Genomic DNA, 22,511 nt, shown 5'->3' with positions numbered 1-22,511 from the left:
GTAGAACACAGCCAGGGATATTGTCAGGTCCCATAGAAGCTGTATTCTTGGCCTTTGACAGTGCTGTTTTAACCTGTGCAGCAGTAATACTGGACGTCTGGCAATCTGCTGGTATTGTGAATGGTCCTTTGGTGGGGAGGGGTAAGGTTTGCAGTGAATCTATCGGCCAGTATATTGTCAGTATCTGTTTGCTTGGTATAGGAAGTGTCATTGTGCAGTAGCTCAGATCAAATTTGGGTACTGCCTTGGAGATTCTGTACATAACTGTAGAAGGCCTTGTGGGTGTCTTTTACTATCAGCTGCAATTCTGTTTTCATAGCTAGCTTTAGAGGATTTGATGAGGGATCACAACTTTTTGTTGAGGCTGATAAGGGAATTTTTTCCAGTCTTGGGACTTCACCTTATTCCACATCAGATGTCCTTCAAGGATGCATCTGCAGTCATCACATATGGGTTGTCCTGCCTCAGGCAGCCCTTCTGTCGGCCGGATTCCAAAGTCTGGGTCCAGCGTCGGCTGATGTCGCTCCTTCCCCGACGTCACAACGCCTGGGGTATAAAAGCGTCAGCCGACGCCATGTTCCTCAGTCTTTCTTGCCGTGTGGTGCCCGAAGCAGAAGCAGTTCGCAAGTGCCGGTCAGCCAGCTCCTGTAATTTCGCTATCCGAAGACTTCAAAAGCTAAGTACCCCGTTGGGGACTCTTTCTTGCCTCAGCCGATGTCAGAAAAAGTTAATAATTGTTTAACTTGTGGGAAACAAATACCTCATAAGGATTTCCACTCTTATTGTTTTCTTTGCTTAGGCCCAGATCACGACGTCTCGGCCTGCTCTGCCTGCGCTTCTTTCAACCGACGCACTCTTAGACGTCGGTCGGAGTTCGCAGAAGAGTTTTTTGGGGATAGTTTTGCTTACAAAATGCCATCGGAAACCCCGACATCGCATTTAATTAAGAAACGGAAAGACAAGGACCGACACACGTGATCCACGTTTTCGGCTGAAACCGCGGCTAGGCCTACCGCGAGTGTCTTGGTTTTGGCTGATACCGAGTCCTTCGAACTTCTGAACCTTGAAATAATACAACCGACAGCCTTGGTCCCGGAGGCTCCTACCGAGTCGGTTACAGAATTGCCTTCCAAAACTGGTGTACTGGAATCTTCCGACACCATACCTTTAGATAAAGCTACACCAGCACGTGGTGCAGCCAGGCCTCCTGCATCCATGTCTATTAAGGCCTTCACCAGAGCTAAAGCTGCAAAACACACTAAAACCATGCCTCCCAGAGTTATTCCTCAGGGACCTTCTTCTAGTTTACAAATTTTAACTTTGGCAGAGGACCTGATCTCCTTAATTAGGGGCACTCAACCTCATCCGGACAGGGGCTCCCAACCCCCTCTAGACAAAAGGCCCAGGATGGATCCCCCTGATCCCCTTTCCTCAGAGGAGGCCTCTGTTGGCTTGGATCACTCAGACTACCAGGAGGAGGCTTACTCAGCCTACGAGGATTCGGATGCAGAGGAATCTATTCCCTCAGCCTCCCCTCCTGAAGAGCTTTCCTTTGGGGAGACCCTTCACACTATGAGAGAGCATTTCAAATGGCAGGGCCAGGAATATTCTGATTCCAGGAAAAGACTAAGAACTTTTCTTCATTTACCTCAGCATAGACCTTTGGCTATTCCTCCTGTTTTAAATGTGATTGATGATGTATATTCTGACTCTAGTATGACCCCTGACACTCTGCCTCTGGCTCCTGTTAAGCCCAATAGGTATTACAGGGTCCCGGACACACATAATTTTCTTTATAAGGCCCACTCTGCTGACCCTGAAACTGTTTCACAGGGCCCTAAAGGGGTTGCAGCTGTTTCTACTAAGAACCCACTCCCTTCTGCAAAGGAGTCCAGGGCATTAGAGAGATGGGGTAAAAAAGTGTATACTTCTGCCACTCTTGCTATGAGGGCATTAAATTGTCAATTTCACATGGTACAGTATCATGAGTATTTGTTAGAAGAAATGCATAAGAAATTGTCTTCTTCTGAACCCCTTGACCGTAAATCCCTTCAGGATCTGGTACATAATTCCCAGCAGGTTAGCAACCATTTCTTGCAGTGTGGTTATGATGCATTGGAAGCTTCATGTAGGTCAGCAATGACAGGTGTTGTCATACGCAGGCATGCTTGGCTGAAGGAACAATCTCTGCCAGAACATGTTAAAGCTAAGCTTTTGGATGCTCCACTGGAAAAGCAAAAGTTATTTGGTTCCACTGCTCAAGACGTTCTAAAGAAATTTGAGGAAAAGGCAAAATCTGTACAAACAGTTAAAGATTTTCTTCAAGTTCAACCACCTAGATTTAGCAGAAACTGGCCTTCCAAGAATTGGTCCTTTCTGGACACAGAAAGATTTCGGAGGGGCAGAAACAGGCGTGCCAGAGGTAGAGGCCAAGCTAGGGGCTCCTACAGAGGCCGTCAATGGCAACCTCCAATCCAGACAGGCAGTTCAGGATCTGCAACTGCTGCACAAGGACAAACTCAGTGACTCTGCTTTGACTCCACCAACCAGGGCTCAATTAGAAGCACCTTTGGGCGGAAAGCTTTCTTTATTCTCAAGAAATTGGCACAACATTACAAGAGACAAATGGACACTCCAAATGATAGACAACGGATACAGGTTCCATTTCCACACATTGCCAAAAAGAAAAGGCGTACCAGGCCTGCCACCAAACCAAAGGACAGAGGCTTTGAAACAAATCTCAAACTTACTTCAAATGAAAGCCATAGAAAGAGTTCCTATTTCAGAACAAGGCCAAGGATTTTACTCCAGACTATTCCTTGTTCCAAGAAAAGAGCATCAATGGAGACCTATTCTCGACTTCTCCGTACTGAATACTTATCTCATTGTGCCAAAATTCTGACTCTACAGCAACTCCTTCCCATGCTGGGCAAGGGGTCTTGGCTGGTTACTCTAGACCTCAAGGAGGCATACCTGCATGTCCCTATCAGACAAAGTTGCAGAAGATACCTCAGATTTCTTGCAGGGTCAGAGCATTATCAATTCTCAGCATTGCCCTTTGGCTTATCTACTGCGCCCAGAGTATTCACGAAATGCCTGGCATCAGTAATAGCACACTGCAGACTCCAGGGGATTCAAATCTACCCATATCTGGACGACTGCCTTATACAAGCGGACAACCAACAAACTCTGATAAGGGACTTAAATTATGCCATCAATCTTTTACAGGCATTGGGATATACAGTCAGCATGCACAAATCAAGACTTGTACCATCCCAAAGAATAACCTTTCTGGGTGCGGATCTAGATACAACCACCCAAATGGCTTACCTCACAGAAGAAAAACAGTCATCTACTGGATTACTTCAAGAATCTGACAAGACAAACTCAGCTGACTGCAAGGAAAATCCTGCAGGCCCTGGGTTACATGGCATCCTGTATTCTCTTGATTCCACAAGCAAGGCTACATATGAGAAAGCTACAGTGGTACCTAAGGAGTTTATGGACTCAGCACAGTCACAGTTTGGAAACTTTAATCCCACTCATCCCATGCCTTCACAAGGAAATTCTGTGGTGGGCTCAGGCCAGCCAGTCCAACAGAGGGCTGCCCTTCACAAAGCCAAAAACCTCCCAAACTATTACAACAGACGCGTCAGACCTAGGTTGGGGAGCACACATGGAGGGCAGAGGTATCCAAGGACAGTGGTCACAAAAGGAGCTGCACATGCACATAAATCAAAAAGAAATGCTAGCAGTGATACATGCAATCGAGGCCTTCAAACTCTTTCTGCATCAAGGCCATCTATTAATAAGGACAGACAACACCACAGTTATGTGGTACATAAACAAGCAAGGAGGTACCCATTCTTACCCTCTGTGCAGGCTGGCAATGAATCTATAGGATCTTTCCTTGAAACTCAATATACAGCTACAAGCTCAGTTTGTGCCAGGGAAGGACAATATACTGGCGGACAGCTTAAGCAGAAATATCATGGATGCACACGAATGGATGCTGCACCCAGACATTTTTCAACAGATAACACAATTTTGGGGGAGCCCGGACATAGATCTATTTGCATCCCCCCACAATCAGCTAAAGAAATTCTGCTCAAGGACATACCACCCACAAGCGTGGAAAGTGGACGCTCTCTCTTTCAGCTGGAGAAATCTGACAGTGTATGCATTTCCTCCTATTCCATTAATGACCAAGGTGTTACTGAAGATCAGGGCAGAGCAACCATTAGTGATCCTGATAGCTCCGGACTGGCCAAGACAGCACTGGTACCCACTGCTAAGGAGCTTGTCACGTACGAAGCCATGGCCCCTACTTCTATGGCCACTTCTACTGACACAGCACAGCTACAAAACTCTACATTCCAACCTGAAAACATTGCAACTAACAGCCTGGAGAATACCTTGACTCCTCTTCAGGATAAGCTATCCCAGAGAGTAAAGAATATTATTCTGGAAGCTCACGCCTTCCACAAGGAAGGCATATTCAGCAAAATGGAAAAGATTTCTCATCTGGAACACCACAAAGGGCCTAGATGCGGCAAAGATGAGCATGGCACATATCCTGGAATATTTGGCAGAAATGTTCCACAATGGACTGTCTTACTCTTCTATTAAGATTCATGCTTCAGCAATTTCAGCAGAGTACAATACTGATCCTCCTGTCTTTTCTCATCCTCTCCTAAGACAGTTTCTAAGGGGAATCAAAAACATCAAACCTCCTAGGAAACCTCCTCTACCTGCTTGGGACCTTAACTATGTGTTGGAAAAACTAACACTGCCTCCATTTGAGCCAGCAGCATCTGCAGATCTACAGTACCTCTCATGGAAGACTGCTTTCCTCCTGGCAATAACCTCAGCAAGAAGAGTTTCGGAATTGCAGGCCCTGATGGCAGTTCAGCCTTTTATTGTTTTCCATCAGGATAGAGTTTCATTAAGAACTAATCCTACTTTTATGCCAAAGGTGGTATCCAGGGTTTCATTGAATCAAGCTGTTCACTTGCCTACCTTCTTCCCAAATCCACAAAACAAAGGGGAGAAACTGCTGCACACCCTGGACATTCACAGACAGTTGCGCTACTACTTGGACAGAACTAAAGGTTTCAGAAAAACTGACCAGCTGCTGGTAGCATATGCTGCTGATACTCAACAAAAAGCAATTTCCAAACAGACAATTTCAAAATGGATAGGAAATTGCATCCGCTTTTGTTACTCATTTCATGGAAAAGACTGTACCAGCTAACATTAGACCTCATTCTACGAGAGCCACAGCCACCTCCACAGCCTTCTTAAGAGGGGTGGCTACAAAAGACATTTTAGAAGCTGCCACATGGAGCTCCGTGCATACATTTGCCAAGCATTACAATTTACCTTTATATTCCAGATCCAGAGCAGGCTTTGCTTCGGCTGTCCTGCAGGGTATCTTAGCTACACCATCCCTTTCCTAGTACCTCCACCCCCAGATTGGCTATGGTATTCTACCCATATGTGATGACTGCAGATGCATCCTTGAAGGACATAGTACAGTTTTGTACCTACCATAAATGTAGATGTCCGATAGGTATGCATCTGCAGTCAGGTTTACCCTCCCTCCTTCCCCTCTGTGGTACTCCTAGGGTGCTTACCTCTCTATTAGCTAGCTGGCGGATCTATTATGGTGTATTTGTTTATACATATATATATATATATATATATATATATATATATATATATATATATATATATATATATATATATATTTTTTTTTTTTTTGCAAATGTTTGGATTTTTTACTGCATTTTTCCAAATTTAGCCTTCCTAGAGGGCACCTGGCATCTGGGGCAAGAAAAACTGAGGAACATGGCGTCGACTGACGCTTTTATACCCCAGGTGTTGTGACGTCGGGGAAGGAGCGACATCAGCCGACGCCGGACCCAGACTTTGGGATCCGGCCGACCGAAGGGCTGCCTGAGGCAGGACAAACCCATATGTGATGACTGCAGATGCATACCTATCGGACATCTACATTTATGGTAGGTACAAAACTGTACTTTTCCTCTTCCTGTTGTAGAGTTTGTTTATGGCAGGGGACCACCAGATTGGCTTCATTTTTTTGGAGGAGAGCGTCTTCAATTCTATTGGGTATGGCAAGATCCATGCACTGGTGTGTGATTCAGCAGTCATGCAACTATTGTCCATTTGCATGGGTCCCGTGAAGTTAGCCACCTCTGTTTTTAGGAGCCCAAAGTTAGCTTTGGAGAAGTTTTTCATGATGGTTACCTTTGCAGGGGTGGGGATTTCCAAGGTGATTCGTTTGTGGTTGGATCTAACCAGGGAGAAGTTGACTATTGGTGTAAAGCAACAGTCGCCCATGTTAGTAATGACCAGGTCAAGGATGTTACTACCTGTAGTGGGGGTAATAATGAGCTGGTCCAGGGCATTGGAATTAATGAACTCCAGGAAACGTTGGGCAAGTGTATTGGTACATGAGTAGATGTTCTTCATCTCACATTGCTGCAGTCCTTACTTATGGGTAGTCCGCTGTCCTCGGTCGGCCCGAATACCAAAGTATTAGGCTGACGTCGGTCAAGGCGCTTAAAACTGACATCAGGACGTCAGGGTACAAAAGCGCATGACCGACGTCATTTCCTCAGTCTTTTTTGCCGCATGGTCCGATGCAGAAGCAGCGTTGCAAGTGCCGTTCGGCGTTCTGAAATTTTTCGAGTTCGGAGTTTCAGACCGAATCCAAGTTGGCTAAGTACCCCGTTGGGGATTATTTTGGTTTTTTCTTGCCTCATTGTTTTACCGGATGTCAGAAAAAGTGAATAACTGTATTTCTTGTGGGAAACAGATACCGCATAGGGATTATCATTCTTTGTGTATTCCTTGTTTGGGGCCTGAGCACGACGTTGTTGGGTGTCACTTTTGTGCTAGGTTCAATAAGCGCACTATTAAGCGAAGGTTGGATTGTGCTAGGCTGGTCTTTGGGACAGGCAAGATGAGTCGTCCGTTCCGGACGCCGGTTCTTTAGAGGCTTCAGTGGAACCGGTGGTTCCGACGGAGGCTTCTCTGGAGTCTCAGGGGGAGACTTTGATTTTGCAGGAGGTGGTCTCTCAGGAGGCAGGTCAGGCTGAAGGGGCTTCCCAAGTTACTGTACTCCCCTCCCTTCCTAGGGTGGTTAGGCCTTCTCCTTCAGTTTCCAAGGCTTCTCCCAGAGGCAGGCCAGTTTCAGCTTCTGTTGGTGTCACTCCTAGTTCAGCAGGGTCTGTGCCTAAGAAGCACATGCTTAAAATGGCAGAAGATTTAATTACTCTGATTAGAGGTTCTATGCCCTCCTGATAAGAGGCCTAGGGTGGAGCCAGAGTTGGGAAGTTTTGAGCAGGCTTCGGATATTTCAGAGTCTTCAGCTGAAGACTTGCAGGAGTATTCTCCTTATTCTGATTCTGATGCAGATGATTCCACGCCTTCTGCTTCTCCTCCAGAGGATTTTTCTTTTTCAGAGACACTTCATTCTATGAGGGAACATTTTAAGTGGGAAGGTCAGGACTTCTCTGATTCTAGGAAAAGGCTTAGGGAGTTTTTGCTGTTACCCCAGCATAGGCCCTTGGCTATACCCCCTGTTCTGGATGTTGTGGAAGATGTGTTTGCAGAGGCTTCACTTAATCCTGATTCTCTGCCTCCTGCTCCTGTTAAACCGGATAGGTATTACAGGGTGCCTGAGGCCCATAAATATCTTTATAAGAGTCCTAGGGCAGACCCAGAAACTATTAGTCAGGGACCTAAGGGTGTCAAGGCCTCTGTTGTAAAAAATTCCGTTCCTCTAGATAAAGAAGCCAGAGCTTTGGATAGATGGGGAAAGAAGGTCTATACATCTTCTACCTTAGCTATGAGGGCTTTGAATTGCCAGTTTCATATGTTGAAATATCAAAACTTTCTTCTTTCTCAATTGAAGTCTAAGGTGGATGCTCTGGCGGAAGGCATTGAGTGTAAAGAGTTGCAAGATTTGGTGCATGTCTCTGAACAAGTGGGTAAGCATTCATTACAGTGTGGTTTTGATGCTGTGCAGGCCTCGCCTAGGGTGGCTGCCACTGGCCCAGTTCTTCATGAGGCACACCTGGTTAAAGGATCAGAATTTATCTGACCATGTTAAGACAAGGATTTTGGATGCTCCTTTGCAGTCTGATGTGTTGTTTGGTTCACCTGTGGAATCAGTCTTGAAGAAAATGGAAGACAAGGCTAAGTCTATGCAGGCTGTTAAAGATTTTTGCAAGTTCAGCCTCCAAGTTTAGTAGGAATTGGCCTGCTAAGGGGTGGACGATCCTTCTTATGATTCTCAGTCTAGGGGTAGATCTAGACGTGGTAGGGGCAGAGCTCAGAGTTCTTTCAGGCCTAGAACAGGAGTTCACCTGCACAATCTTCGGTGAGGGCAGGGGCCAGTCCTTTCGTAAACAGGCCCAATGACCTACTCTTTCAGCTGCCAGATCCTTCTTGCCTGGCAGCACCTTTGGGAGGAAGGTTAGCACTCTTCAAGGAAAATTGGATGTTGATTACCCAAGACAAATGGGTATTGGATATCATACACCAGGGTTACAAGTTTTATTTCCATACCTTGCCTCCTTTCAAAGGCATGCCGGACGTTCCTCCTCGGCAAAGACTAGAGGCTCGCAAACAAATTTCTCTACTACTTCAAATAGGGGCCATACAAACGGTTCCTCTGCCAGAAGTGGGCCTAGGATTTTATTCTCGCCTGTTGCTAGTACCAAAGAAAGGAAACACGTGGAGACCAATTTTGGATTTATCCATCCTCAACACATATCTGGACATTCCCAAGTTCAAAATGTTAACGTTACAACAGCTTTTACCTCTGCCGGGCAAAGATCATTGGATGGTGACTCTGGATCTCAAAGAGGCTTACCTTCATGTTCCTATCAGGCCCAGTTGCAGGAAGTATCTGCTGGCTGGGACTTCACATTATCAGTTCTCTGCATTGCCCTTTGGCTTATCTACTGCGCCCAGAGTGTTCACGAAGGTTCTGGCTCCAGTGGTAGCTTTCTTCAGGCTAAGAGGAATACAGATCTATCCTTATTTGGACGATTGCCTGATACTGGCCCAAGAAAAGGACAAACTTCTTCTTCATTTACAGTATGTGATGGCAGTGTTAAGATGCCTGGGGTATTCTGTGAACGAAATAAAGTCCAGTCTAGTACCCTCTCAGGACATGTGCTTTCTGGGTGTGAGACTGAATACAGCATCCCAGATGGCCTTTTTGACCCTGGACAAACAAAAGAATCTTTCTCTTTACTTCCACCAGTTGTCTCATCAGTCCAGGCTGACTGCAAGGACAGTCCTTCAAGCCTTGGGGTTCATGGCATCTTGTATTCTGGTACTTCCCAATGCCAAACTGCATATGAGGAAGCTACAATGGTATCTCAAGAATGTATAGACACAGCACTGCCAAGATTTGGACACTGTCATTCAAATAATACCTTGCATTCAAAAGGAATTTTTGTGGTGGGCTCAGGAATGTCACCTAAACAAGGGACTCTCTGTGATCCGCCAGAGGCGAGACAGATTAACGACAGATGCCTCAGACAAAGCTTGGGGAGCTCATCTAAATGGAAAATGGATACAAGACACGTGGCCTGCCAGACTTCAACATCTACATATCAACTTGAAGGAGATGTTAGCAGTCCAATTGGCATTGATAGCTTTCAAGGATTTACTTCTTCCAGGGCAGGTGTTGATTCAAACAGACAACACAACTGTCATGTGGTACATCAACAAGCAAGGGGAACGATTCTTATCCTCTATGCAGACAAGCAATGATTTTGTGGGAGACTGCTCTCAGTTTACAGCTAAATCTTCAGGCAAGGTTTCTGCCAGGAGCACAGAACTCCTTAGCAGATGTGTTGAGCAGACAAATTATGGATCCCCACGAGTGGAAATTGGATCCTCATGTATTCCAGAGGTTGACAGTGTTATGGGGAACTCCAGACATAGATCTGTTCGCTTCTCCACTAAATTACCAGCTGCCAAAGTTTTGCACAAAAGGTTTCATCCCTCAGCTTGGAAAGTGGATGCTCTCTCATTCAATTGGAGCAATCTTCACGTGTATGCCTTTCCACCTCTGCCTCTCCTCCCAAAGGTACTGCTGAAGGTCAGACAGGACAAGCCAAACATGATTTTAATAGCTCCAGATTGGCCTCGACAGCACTGGTACCCATTACTGAGAAGTCTGGTACAGGAGCCTCCATGGCCTTTGCCTTCGATTCCTCACCTGCTGTCTCAGGAGAACGGTCATTTACTCAGTGTCAAACTTCATTCTCTTCATCTGACAGCCTGGCATATTCTGGTTTAAACCCTGGAGGGTCTCAGCTTCCACAACAAGTTTTGAATGTTATTTTGGAGGCCAGAAGGCCTAGTACAAGGAAAGTTTACGCAGATAAATGGAGGAGATTTTTATTTTGGAGTACAGCAAAGGACTTTGATGTTTCTAAACCTAATTTAAGTGTGGCGCTTCAATACCTTACTGAGTTATTGGACAAAGGTTTGTCCTTCTCCTCTATAAAGGTTCATGCTGCAGCTATCTCTGCTCACTATGACTGTGACCCACCATTATTTTCTCAGCCTTTGTTTAAGCAATTCCTTAGAGGGGCAAAGAATATAAGACCCCCACGTAGAGCTCCTACTCCTGCTTGGGATCTCAATTTTGTGTTGGAGAAACATCACTCTACAACCTTTTGAGCCTGCAGCATCGGCAGAGTTGAAATATTTATCTTGGAAGACTGCTTTTTTGTTGGCCATTACCTCTGTGAGAAGGGTTTCTGAATTACAGGCCCTTATGGCAGTTGAGCCTTTCTTAATTTTCCACAAGGATAGGGTGTCTTTGCATACTAACCCTTCTTTTATGCCTAAAGTGGTTTCTAGTGTGGCTTTAAACCAAACTATTCATTTGCCTACTTTTTATGCAAACCCCCAAAATAAAGGGGAAAAGATTTTGCACACTTTGGATATACACAGACAGTTGCGATATTATTTGAGCAGAACTAAAGGGTTCAGGCAGTCTCAGCAGTTGTTTGTTTCTTTTGCTTTGGGTTCTCAGGGCAGACCTGTTTCAAAACAAACTATTTCTAAGTGGATTGGTTTTTGTATTGCTTTCTGTTATTCCCATCATGGTAAGGAGATTCCAGCTGGGATTAGGCCTCATTCCACTAGGGCTACTGCCACTTCTACAGCTTTCTTAAGGGGGGTGGCTACTAAAGATATTTTGGAAGCAGCTACTTGGAGTTCAGTGCATACTTTCTCTAAGCATTACCACCTTCCACTTTACTCTAAATCTAGGGCTGGATTTGCAACTGCAATTTTACAAGGCATGTTGGCAGCTCCTAATGCTTTATAGTTTTGCCATCCTCCCTTTCCTCTGCTTTGGGATTCTACCCATATGTAAGGACTGCAGCAATGTGAGATGAAGAACATAGTACAGTTTTGTACCTACCATAAATGTAGATGTTCAAGATCCACATTGCTGCAGTCCATTACCTCCCTCCTTCCCTCTGTTGTTGAAGGTGGTGGTGTGGTTTGTGTTGTACATATTGTAAATATGGTTAGTGCACGGGTGGTTGGTTGGGTTTTGCTGGTTTTTGGCTTTGGCCTGTTTTGTTAGGGCCTTCTGACATCTGGGGCAAGAAAAGACTGAGGAAATGACGTCGGTCATGCGCTTTTGTACCCTGACGTCCTGATGTCAGTTTTAAGCGCCTTGACCGACGTCAGCCTAATACTTTGGTATTCGGGCCGACCGAGGACAGCGGACTACCCATATGTAAGGACTTCAGCAATGTGGATCTTCGAACATCTACATTTATGGTAGGTACAAAACTGTACTTTTTCTCAGTTAATGGAGGGGTAGTTGACGTCGCCCAGTATGAGAGTGTTAGGTTGGACCCTAATATTCTCCAGGATGCTTAGGAACATGGAGTGCGAGTCTTGTGACATGGTTGGGGACCTAAAGCAGGCTACGACCTGAATCGCTGTCTTACCCAGTGTTAGCTGCACCTGAAGTATCTCTGATGCATTATGTTGGGCTACCAGTGTGGAGGTGTGCACATCCTTTATGAATATGGAAACACCACCGGCTTTGGCGCTTCGATCTGGGTTCTGGGGCTGAAAGGTGTGGAATGAGTTTTAGCCTGGTAGTGCAGGGGTGCTGTCTGCTGCCTTGAACCAGGTCTCTGTTACAGCTCAAATGTCGATGCTGTCCATTTTAAGGAGTGCTTCGAGCGAGTGCATTTTGATATTTAGACTTCTAGCATTGAGCAGCATGACCCTCAGATTGCATTTGTTTGTAGTTGTTACTGTGGTAATTTGGTCTTTGGAACATTGCCTAAAAAAAGGCACTATAGGGGTGGCAAGAGCCTTGGCCCGTATCCAGAAGCCCAGGGGTGACGGATGCAGGCCATCTCTGGCAAAGCATCAAGGTCCGTCAGTCATGTCTTCCCAGGCAGACAGATACTGAATCCCCTTAGAATGACACCAGAAACTTAGCCAGTTGTTGAAATCAATCATTTTCTGCTTGTACTGTAGTATCATTCTTGGTGATGGTAGGATGCTGCTCAGGGCTAGGGTCATACCCACCTGGGCTACATAATCCAAGAGCTCCTCCATTTCTTTTTTTCTATAGTCCAGGGAGGTACAGCTCAGGTCATTCCCACCCACATGTACAATGACAGAGTCATATTTGTACCTGTTGTTGAGGGACCTGAGTGCGTGCTTTATGTGGTGGATCCTGGCACCTGACAGGCAGCTGACTGTTACTTTCTCCCTATTCAACCTAGTGAGTGGGATATCAGTGTGCATTATTGTTGAGTCTCGTCTAAGAGACTTGAACAAGCTGTGTCTAAAATTACCTTTGCAAAATGGATATCTGGCTGCATTTCATACATTTACTCATCTAAAGGGCTGGAATTACCTGAACCTCCCAAGGCACATTCCAGCAGGGCTATCTCTACTTCTTCGGCTTTCTATGCTAGAACTTCCATTGGTGATATCTGCGCAGCAGCGACATGGTCCAACAGTCGCACCTTTGTATTGCACTACAAGTTGGATATTGTATCCAGGAGCAGGGCCTCTTTTGGTTCGATGGTGCCCCGGCATATCCTTCCATGATGTCCACCTGGGATCTATGTATCTGGGGACTCTGACCCTGTCATGAATGAGGAATGAAGAAGACAACATCAGATTAAAAGATTATATCTCACCATAACATGGCATCTTTGTTTTCTTCCTTCATTCCTCCTCACTTTCCCACCTAACCATCCCTTGCCTCTTTTGTTCTAGAGGAACCTGGATTATGAAGAGACTTCTATGTGCCATGTCTGAGCCTCTTCTGCCATTCCTTGTATGGGGATGGATGTATGAAATCAGCAAACTCGGTCTGAGATATTTGGGTGGATGTAGGGCATTGTGGCTAGGAGGAGGCTGGGAGTCGGATCCAAGTTTGTGGAATGTGGCCGAGCCGGATCTAAGACCCTATCATGAGGAGGAATGAAGAAAGAGAGCATAGATGCCAACTTATGGTAAGACATAACCTTCTATTTCCTTTTCTTGCCTTTCGTACTTAGTGTACAACTTACATTACTATGCTTAGTAATTTCCTTTCTACACTATGTCTAGCTGTCTTTCTACCATCACTGGTAATTTTTCCTTCTCTCTTTGTTTCTTCAAAAAAAATAAAAAGTTCTTACTTAAATGTCCTTTCTATATAGCTTGGTATTATGGTGGGAAAAGGCCCGCTGGGTTTAAAAAATGTGTCAAGTGCGGGCACAGACTACCAATGCCTGATGCCTACACTGTTTACTGCCTTTGGCCTTTACATCTCCAAGAAGATTGTTCAGTCTGCCATGGCTTCAATCCCAGGGCTTTGGTAGAAAGAATGAATAAATTTATACTGAAAGGCTTATTACCATCTGCTTTCAGAGAGGCAATATCTGGGACTGAATCCCCGCAGAAGCTGTGTGTCAAAACCTTCATCTACAAAACCATTTTACCTCATCCTCCCAGCTTAGGAGCTATCAAAGAAAAGGCACAAGTTAGATCTGGTCAGATTCAAGAGTTCCTCACCCCTGGATCCAAAAAAGAAGAAAGTTATGGACCTGACCACCTCGGATCTGACAGTCTCAAACTGTGTATATATATATATATATATATATATCTACCCAGGACAAGATGCTCACCTTCCATGGATTCAGTGCCTTCAAGGGTGCCCTCACCCTTTTTAGATCATCACCGACTCAGGTCCTCCTCTATTGTTTCCATTCGTTCTTCCAGACGTTTGATGGAGAAAGATGTGGAAAGTGGTGTGGAAGATCCTCTCTGCGCAGAGTTAGACGGGTGCCTTATCACCTCATACCCCTTCATGTCAGGAGGTCCATTCTTCGATTACATCCCACGTACAAGTTCCTCCTCTGATTCCTTCATATGTTTGAGTCCCTGAGTCTGAGGCTTCCGGCTCTGTCTGTCTTGGATCCAAAGATAGCAGTATCTTCGGATCCGAAGTTTATTCTGAGTGTTCTGGTTCAGTTGGAGCCAAAGGGCTATTGAAGCCAAAGCTTCCCTGTCTGATCCGAGGTGTTGGGAGTCCACTCCGAAGTTGTTGGTGCCATCTCTGTGCATCAGATCCTTAGTATTGGATAGCTGAACTCTGGCTCCCACTTCTGGGAGTTGATTTTGGAGCTGGGGAGGACAGCAGTCCAAAAGTTTGTCTTTTCAGAGCCGAGGTCTTCTCTTTCTCCTGAGCAGTCTTGCCTTCAAGGCTGTGAAGAGGGTTTTTTCTGCCCCAGCAGAACGGACAGATCCAACCCTCTTAGATCTTCAAAGTACTGCCTCAGTGTCTTTGCTGTTTGTGCTTCATCACTGTTTACCACAGGAGCAGCCAGTCTGAGAACCCCAGGCTTCCCATCACAGTATTGTTTATTCCGATAGTTCCACAGAGCATCCTCATGAGGAGGTTCATTAGAAGAAGTGCAAGAGGAAATACTTGGACTCTCCAAGAGTTAGTCACAGAGGATACGGACTTCGAGGAAGGTGACTGGTCCCCACGGTCTCCTCCTGAAATGTCGCATTTGGAGACATCCTTGAAGTCTTAAAACAGAGAGGTGCTTGGATACTCAGTAGTACCTCATCCGGGGAGTCTGTATTCCTTGAGGCTTTCGATACTGGCTCGTCTACCTCCAGGGTTACTCTGCCCACCGATGAACTTAGAGATTTGGTCTCTCACTGGCTGTAGAAAGAACCTGATATAGTTAAACCCATACCCAGGACACTGGACAAGATTATGGCACCACCTCCGGATAAGCAGTTTTGGGGTAAAGCGTGCCCGTTAATGCCATGGTCATGGCAGCACCACCAAAAAGGAACTTGCTGAAGAGAGTTCCACCCTTCATTCTTCTAACAGTGAGTCTAGGGTGATGGACAGGTTTCGGAAGCATGTGTATGATTCAGCAACTTTCACATTAAGGTCTCTGAATTATTTGGCACGTTTTACAAGGCTGCAGAGGGATTTGTTAAAGGAATTGACAAATACCCTCTCAGGATCCATTTCTCTAGAGTTCTGAACATGTGTGTCTTCACAGTTGGCTACCCTGCAATCTATTTCGAATTCATCCATAAGGCTCATTTTGCATGTAGCTGAAGGAACCTCAGTGGCAGCAGGTTCAGGCATTTCTATCAGGAGACAAACCTGGATGCACTTATGTAATTTTGCAGAGCCCTTTAAGTCTTTGTTCACCAGTGCTCCTTTTAACGGCACATCTTTGTTTGGCCCCAAAGTGAAAGATACATAATCCAGGTGTGAGAAGGATGGAAAGATCCTGTCTGCAGTGGGCATATGTTTTTCGACCCCTCAGAGATAGTTTTCAGCAAATTAACGAGGTGGTCAAAATCTGTGGTTTAGGTAATCCCAGGGTCCTTTCCAGGACACACATGGAGAAAGTTTCCCCAGAGTCAGAAGGGGGGGGATCTCCAATGATTGATGCTGTCCCCATGGCCGAGGAGGCCTGCAAAACCAGGGGTCCATAGGTCAGCCTACCAGCGCTTCTGAAAGGAGGTCCGATTGTCCATCTGTTGAGGCAGTTGGGGGTCGATTACCCCTACACCAGAGAGCCTGGCTAGAAATAGCAAAAGATACTTGGGTGTAGAGGATTATTTCCAGATTCTGTATAATACCCTTTTCTCTTCCACCTCCAATCTCAAGGAAAATTCCCAATGCTCCACCCAATCAGAGAGAAAAAGCAGCAGTTCTAATACAAAAGCTGCTAGAAAAAGGAGTCATCCAAGAGGTCCCACCAGACCAGACAGAATCTGGAACTTACTAAAGGTTCTTTTTAGTGCCCAAAAAAATGGGACTGGTGACCAATTTTGAATTTCAACTTGAACAAGTCAAGTTCGACACATCAAGTTTTTGATGCTCGTGGTTCAGTCCATTCTTCGTTTTCTGGGCAAGGACAACTGGATGTGCTCAATAGACCTTCAGGATGCATACTATGACATAAAGATGAACAGATGATCCAGAAGGTACTTACGCTTCCGGCTGGGAGCCAGCCATTATCATTTCAGAGTTCGCCCTTTGGTCTTATCACAGCTCCCAGGGTCTTCACTAAATGTATGGCAGTAGTAGCACCTTACTTGAGACTGTAGGGATTCTGGGTATTTCCATATGTAGACAACCGTTTCATTACCGCCTGTTGTTGTGGGCAAGAGATCAGGTTTTTCATTGCTCTCATCTGAGAATAACCAGAAACTACGACAAGTTTCAACTGGAACCAACCCAAAATTTAGAATTCATAGGAGCAATTTTCATCACAAAGTCAATGATAGCTTCACTGCCTCCCTCAAGAGTTCACACTATAAGGTCAGACAAATAATCTCCAGTGCCACAATTTCAGCCCACTTGGTCGTTCAAGGACTAGGATCTGTGTTAGTGGTGATAACACCTAGTACCTTTAGCCATATTTTACATGAGGATTCTCCAGTGGATGTTAGCAACACAGTGGTCAGTATTTTACCAACCCATGTCAACTCTGATATGAATCACCCAGATATGCAAGAGATATTTTGGGTGGTGGATTCAATCAGATCATGTTCTACAAATCCGTCTATTTGTTTCCCCTCAGCACAAGGGCCATAGTGACTATGTACACTTCATGGTTGGGGTGGGGCAGCATTTTCTGGGGAAATCGGTCCAAGGCAGTTAATCCCCTGAAGAGGCCTAGTTAGTATATCAATGTCCTAAAGATGAGAGCAGTGCTTTTAGTATTACAGACCTTCCAAAATGCTCTCCCTTTGGGAACAATTGCAATTCAAATGGACAGTATGTCAGTAGTTTGGTACATCAGCAAACATGAATGACCGGATCATACCCCTTGTGTCAAGAAGCTGTGAGTGTGTGGCAGTGTGCAGTCTCATCCAACCACTTTCTCATAGTAATGCACATTCTGGGGAAGTCCAGTGTGATATCAGGCAAACTGAGCAGGTGCATTTTTGTACCTCACAAGTACTCTCTCATTAGGAACATGATGAAAATGTTTTTTCTTTGTTGGGGCCAGCCTTGCTGTGATCTTTTTTCTCCCCCCCTAAACAACTGCAGCAGCTACTTTCCCCTAATCACCCACAGGGGAATTCACCAAGGGATGCTCTATTTCAAGATTGGCCACCCAGTCTACTTTATGCCTACCCACCAATCCCAGTAATTCCAAAATTTCTACAGAAAGCCATCCGGTTGAAGAGCTAAGTCATACTCTTATTGCACCGTACTGGCCTCTACAGATTTGGTTTCCTTTCCTGTGGCCTCACTTACTTCCATCAACCTTGGATCCGACTCCAGATCTCCTGTCTCACCCAATGGGTGTGATCCATCTCGTTTCAAATCTCAGGCTGATGGCCTGGTTTTTCCAATTCAGTTTATAGCCAGACAACTGATGCTGTCTTCCCATCTGACATATTCTTATATCTTACCATAAACTTTCAACAAGAAAACTTCATACAAGTAAATGGAAAAGATTTGTTTACTGGGCACAGCAAAATTATGTTGAACTATTTTCAGCTCCTATACATAACGTACACAAGTTTTTAGCCTTAATTTCTAAAGGAGCTTGTTCCTCAACCATTAAAGTTCAGTTATCAGCAGTATCAAATTTTCATATTGGATTCGAAGGTTCTTCAGTAACCTCTCACAAATTGTCTAGAGCTTTCTTGTGAGGCACTCTACTTTTGAAAACTCCATTTAAGGACTCTACTCGCCCATGAGATCTCAGTCTGGTATTGCAAGCTGTAATACATTCCCCCTTTGAACCAGCAGCTAAATGTGATCTTAAGTATCTTACTTGGTAAATTATTATAAAGAAGTTATGTACTTACCATAACGTTCCATCTGTGTTGTCTGTTTTCATTCTTCCTCACCTCCCCGCCCACCAACCCCCATCCTTTCTGTTCACAAGCTTTTGGAAGAATAAGCTGTTAGAGGGACAGCATTGTCCTTGATATTGAGCCCCATATGTAGTTTATTTCTGTATTGAACATATGCAGTTTTACATCTCCTATATTTATGCATATTAAACATTTCCTTTTAGCTAGACTTCAGCAAACAAGATGTGAGGTAACTTGGGGGTTGGTGCATTATGGGTAAGGGAGAAGCTTGAGAGTTCTTGGTTTACCACAAGGTTTAGTAATGGCCGAGTTGGATCTGAGGATTGGATCTCCAAACCCATTAGTTGAAGAAGAATGAAAATGGACAACACAGATGGAACGTTATGTTAAGTAGGTAACTTCTTTCTTAATACCTCAGTCTGGGATGGAGCAGAATCAAAGAACAAAGGAAAAAACAGTAAGCAAGTAACAAGGTTGTACGTACCAAGTAAGGGCAGTAGCAAGGTAAAGAGAAAGGCACTGTAATGCAACTTTAGTCATGCATATACAGCTATCTGTTAAATGTAATCCTATGTATGGAAATAGAAGTGCTGTATAATGTATAAACAACAACACACAACTACAGATGAAACTGCAAGACTACGGTCCCAGAACAAACTAATAAAATGTAATCAGGTAAATGAACAAAAACCAGAGAAGTACAACACAGATAAGTATAAGTTAAAATATTTAAGCAACATTTAAATAAAAAACATTCTTCCCTTTTGATGAAAAGCTGGTCTCACATCTCTGAGTCTTGTACAAAACTCCTTTTAAAATACTCAAACTGTTGCAAAATAACGCCTACTAGACAGGCTTTCTGACTAGAAGGGTAACTCGTGTAGTGGCATCAGCTGATAGCCAGGAAGACCATTGCCAAATGTTATGCTCCTCAAGGAGCTGAGAATGTGCAGTTGTGTAAGTAAACGTACCACAACAGTGGCTTAAAGTTATATGGAATGCACCATACCAAGGATATTTAACATCTGGACAGTATACTAAAGATTTTGCACACCTACCTCAGGCTCCATATGTTCAGTTAAGCTAGAGAGCATGCAAGTGTAAAAATTATCTATGGGTGCAAAAATTCAGAACATTCTCACCCTAAGGAGGGAGGCTAAAGCCCATGTCTTTTGGATGAGATCCCCCATTCCTCCATAACCGCTATACGTTGAGAGGCTAATATCTCTGTTTCCAGCTTCTGTTTTCTTTTTGGAGCAGTACTTCCCTTCCTTGGGTTGTTTATGTTCCAGCTATAGACCATCTCTTTATGTAAAAGATCTTCCAACTCTTTTTAGCTCCACCTATCGATCATTTAATTTTGTGACAGGTCTGCTGATTTTGTGTGTCACAATGTATGTGTGCGTCTGTACACATAGTACAGTGGAGAAGTCTATTATCCAAACTAATTGGGACCTAGGGTAGTTTAGATATTCAGACTGTTCGGTTCATCAAATACACATTGAACCAGATAAAAAGCTGCAAAAATCTTATTTTTCTGCATGCTTTTCAGCCATTTAAGAATATGTTTCACACACGAGTGGGCTATAAGCTTAAAAAAACACCCACAAGCAAATATGTATAACACTTACATATTCAGACTTTGATTTTTTCCTAACCAAAACACTTAACAATGAGTGAGAAGGTCACTGAAAAACCAATCAATAAAAACAAAATGAAAACTCCAGCAAAGCTAGAGGTTCCACTGAGTGACCTCCCAAACCTCTTGTATCAGAGGCACATGGGATATATGCAAATGATCCTTATGAACATCAGGTGTTTCAGCTATTGGCGAAACTGAATTGCCCATGACTTGTTTCATCGTTTTACTAGCTTTGCTGGAGTTTTCATTTTGTTTTTACCCACAAACTTTGGAAGGATGTGTTCAGATAATTGACATTTCTGATGATCGATGTTCAGATAATCGACTCTCTACTGTATAAACATGCAAACACACATTTATAGCATTTGTAAACAGCTTAGGTGCAAAGTTTTTTTTCTTCTTCTTCAGGAAAACTGTTCACTCAAATTTTGGGATTAATTGGCAGGTTGAAAAGGGTGTGTGCTCCTGTAGTGTGAAGCTTGACATTGTGGTATACAGTACCCTCAAGTGCAGGAGTTTTAGTGAAGCAAATGCTGAATTGGAGCACAAGAAAAGATGACTCTGGCTTGTACCTGTTGAGGGGTTTCCATTTATGTATCATTTTATATAGGAAGAATGTATTTGTTTCAGTCTTCTTGAAGAATTTGGAGATGTACAGAATAAGTCTGTTATTAGCTTAACCATTATTTATATGTCAGGATTCTTAGCTGGTTGCCTAGAATCTGTGGTGGTAGTTAAGTATTGAATATGAATAAGAAAAGTTTGAGTTTGTCATGTGTGTCTTTGTTACTGTAAGCACTGTGTAAATAATTTATTGGTAGTCTTTAATCAAATGACTTTCTTTGCATTTTCTAGGCATGGGTATGAGAAACCCACTCCAATCCAAGCGCAGGCTATACCTGCTATCATGAGTGGACGAGACTTAATTGGTATTGCCAAAACTGGAAGCGGAAAAACTATTGCATTTTTATTACCAATGTACAGACATATCATGGACCAAAGAGCACTCGAAGAATCAGAAGGTCCTTTAGGTAAGGACATGTTTGTATGAAGTTCAGCAAATTCTGACAGTGTCCTTACAAACAGCTTAAGAATTAAGAAAATGCTTATTTAGAAAAACAACAAAGTGCACTGTATGCATGATTTGCTGCTATGGAACAGACTCCACATAAAACAGTGTTCATCCTTATCTATTTTCAAGCACAACTTATGTCTGTGGATGGAAAACTGAAAATGTAGCACAGGACTGCTCCCTGTACTACTAATGGAGAGATGCAACTCCTAAATGCTTCATCCCTTGCATATGGATACCCTCAATTTATCTATCATATGGATACCCTCAATTTATCTATGGTATGATTCCAGTTGTCTTTTGGGGGGCATATATTATTATTAACCATGGTATGGGTGTGGCCATTCTATAACCAAATGGGATAGATTATTTTGAGCACAAAAAGGAAAATTGGATAGGCTTAAAATGACCTGCAAGGACAGATAGCATTGTACTTATCCGTGTCACTGTTTGCAAAGCAATTGTTGCCACTTTTCACTGTTTGCAAAGCATCTGGCCTGTTCTGTTTTCCCAGCAAGCAGTGTTTTTAAATAGCTGATTTGTTTGCCGTTTAAAACATTATTTAGTATTTCCATGCTGTTTTTAGCTGTTTAAAACTTTGTGTCCCACTGCTGTTGAAAAAAAAAATGTGTTTTCCACCTAGATTAGTGTAGCTGATAGCTGTAGCATAGTCCAGATACAGGTTTACTGCATCTGGATATGTTTGTAGTGGCTGTTGTATTCTGAGCACATTTTCCAAGCCATCTTTGATTGGAAGGGTCCCTTCTGCACCCTTGTGAAAGAAGTGTGCTGATTGGAACCTGTCTGGTAAACTGTGATTGGTCTAGGACTTGGAGTAAGCACCCTCATCGGTTTTACAGTCTGACAGATAATTTCAACAAATGTTCCCTTAGATACAGCCATAGTACATGAATGTAGTCCTCATCTTTAGTACATTTCTGATCTAAGAAGTATGATAGTGAGCTGTGACCTATTAAACCAATAGCCAAACCCCCCAGAAGTATCCAACTGCAGAGCACCTCCTAGATCAGTCCTAAAAGCCACCCTCATTTGTGATAGTTCTTCAAACATAGCATTCTGAACAGTTGGTTTACTGCTGATGTCCTTCAAGGATGCATCTGCAGTCTTTACAAATGGGTTGTCCTGTCGTCAGGCAGCCCTTCGGTCAGCCGGATTCCAAAGTCTGGGTCTGGCTTCGGCTGGAGTCGCACTTCACCTGATGTCATCGCGGCAGTTATTCGGGTATAAAGGCATCAGCCGACGCCATTTTCCTCAGTCTTTCTTGCCGCGTGGCGCCCGAAGCAGAAGCTGTTCGCAAGTGCCGGTCGGTCAGATCCAGAGATTACTACTACCGAATACTACTTCGAAGACTTCTATAAAGCTAAGTAC

The 22,511-nt window shown here is 44.0% G+C and overlaps 1 protein-coding gene across 1 annotated transcript in view; it reads left to right on the top strand.

Moving 5' to 3' along the window:
* The window catches only part of DDX46 (DEAD-box helicase 46), a gene marked incomplete in the record, with an annotated part of 2,009,097 nt that overhangs the window by 406,579 nt on the left and 1,580,007 nt on the right, over positions 1-22,511 (top strand). The window contains 1 exon segment of the mRNA XM_044069232.1: positions 20,906-21,081. Coding sequence (XP_043925167.1) covers positions 20,906-21,081 — 176 coding nt within the window.

The sequence above is a fragment of the Protopterus annectens genome, chromosome 4.part0 (genome assembly GCF_019279795.1).
Source record: "Protopterus annectens isolate FY-2018-M chromosome 4.part0, PAN1.0, whole genome shotgun sequence".
Lineage (NCBI taxonomy): Eukaryota > Metazoa > Chordata > Ceratodontiformes > Protopteridae > Protopterus > Protopterus annectens.
Note: the sequence above shows the minus strand (reverse complement) of the source record. Positions and strands in the feature narration are given on the sequence as shown.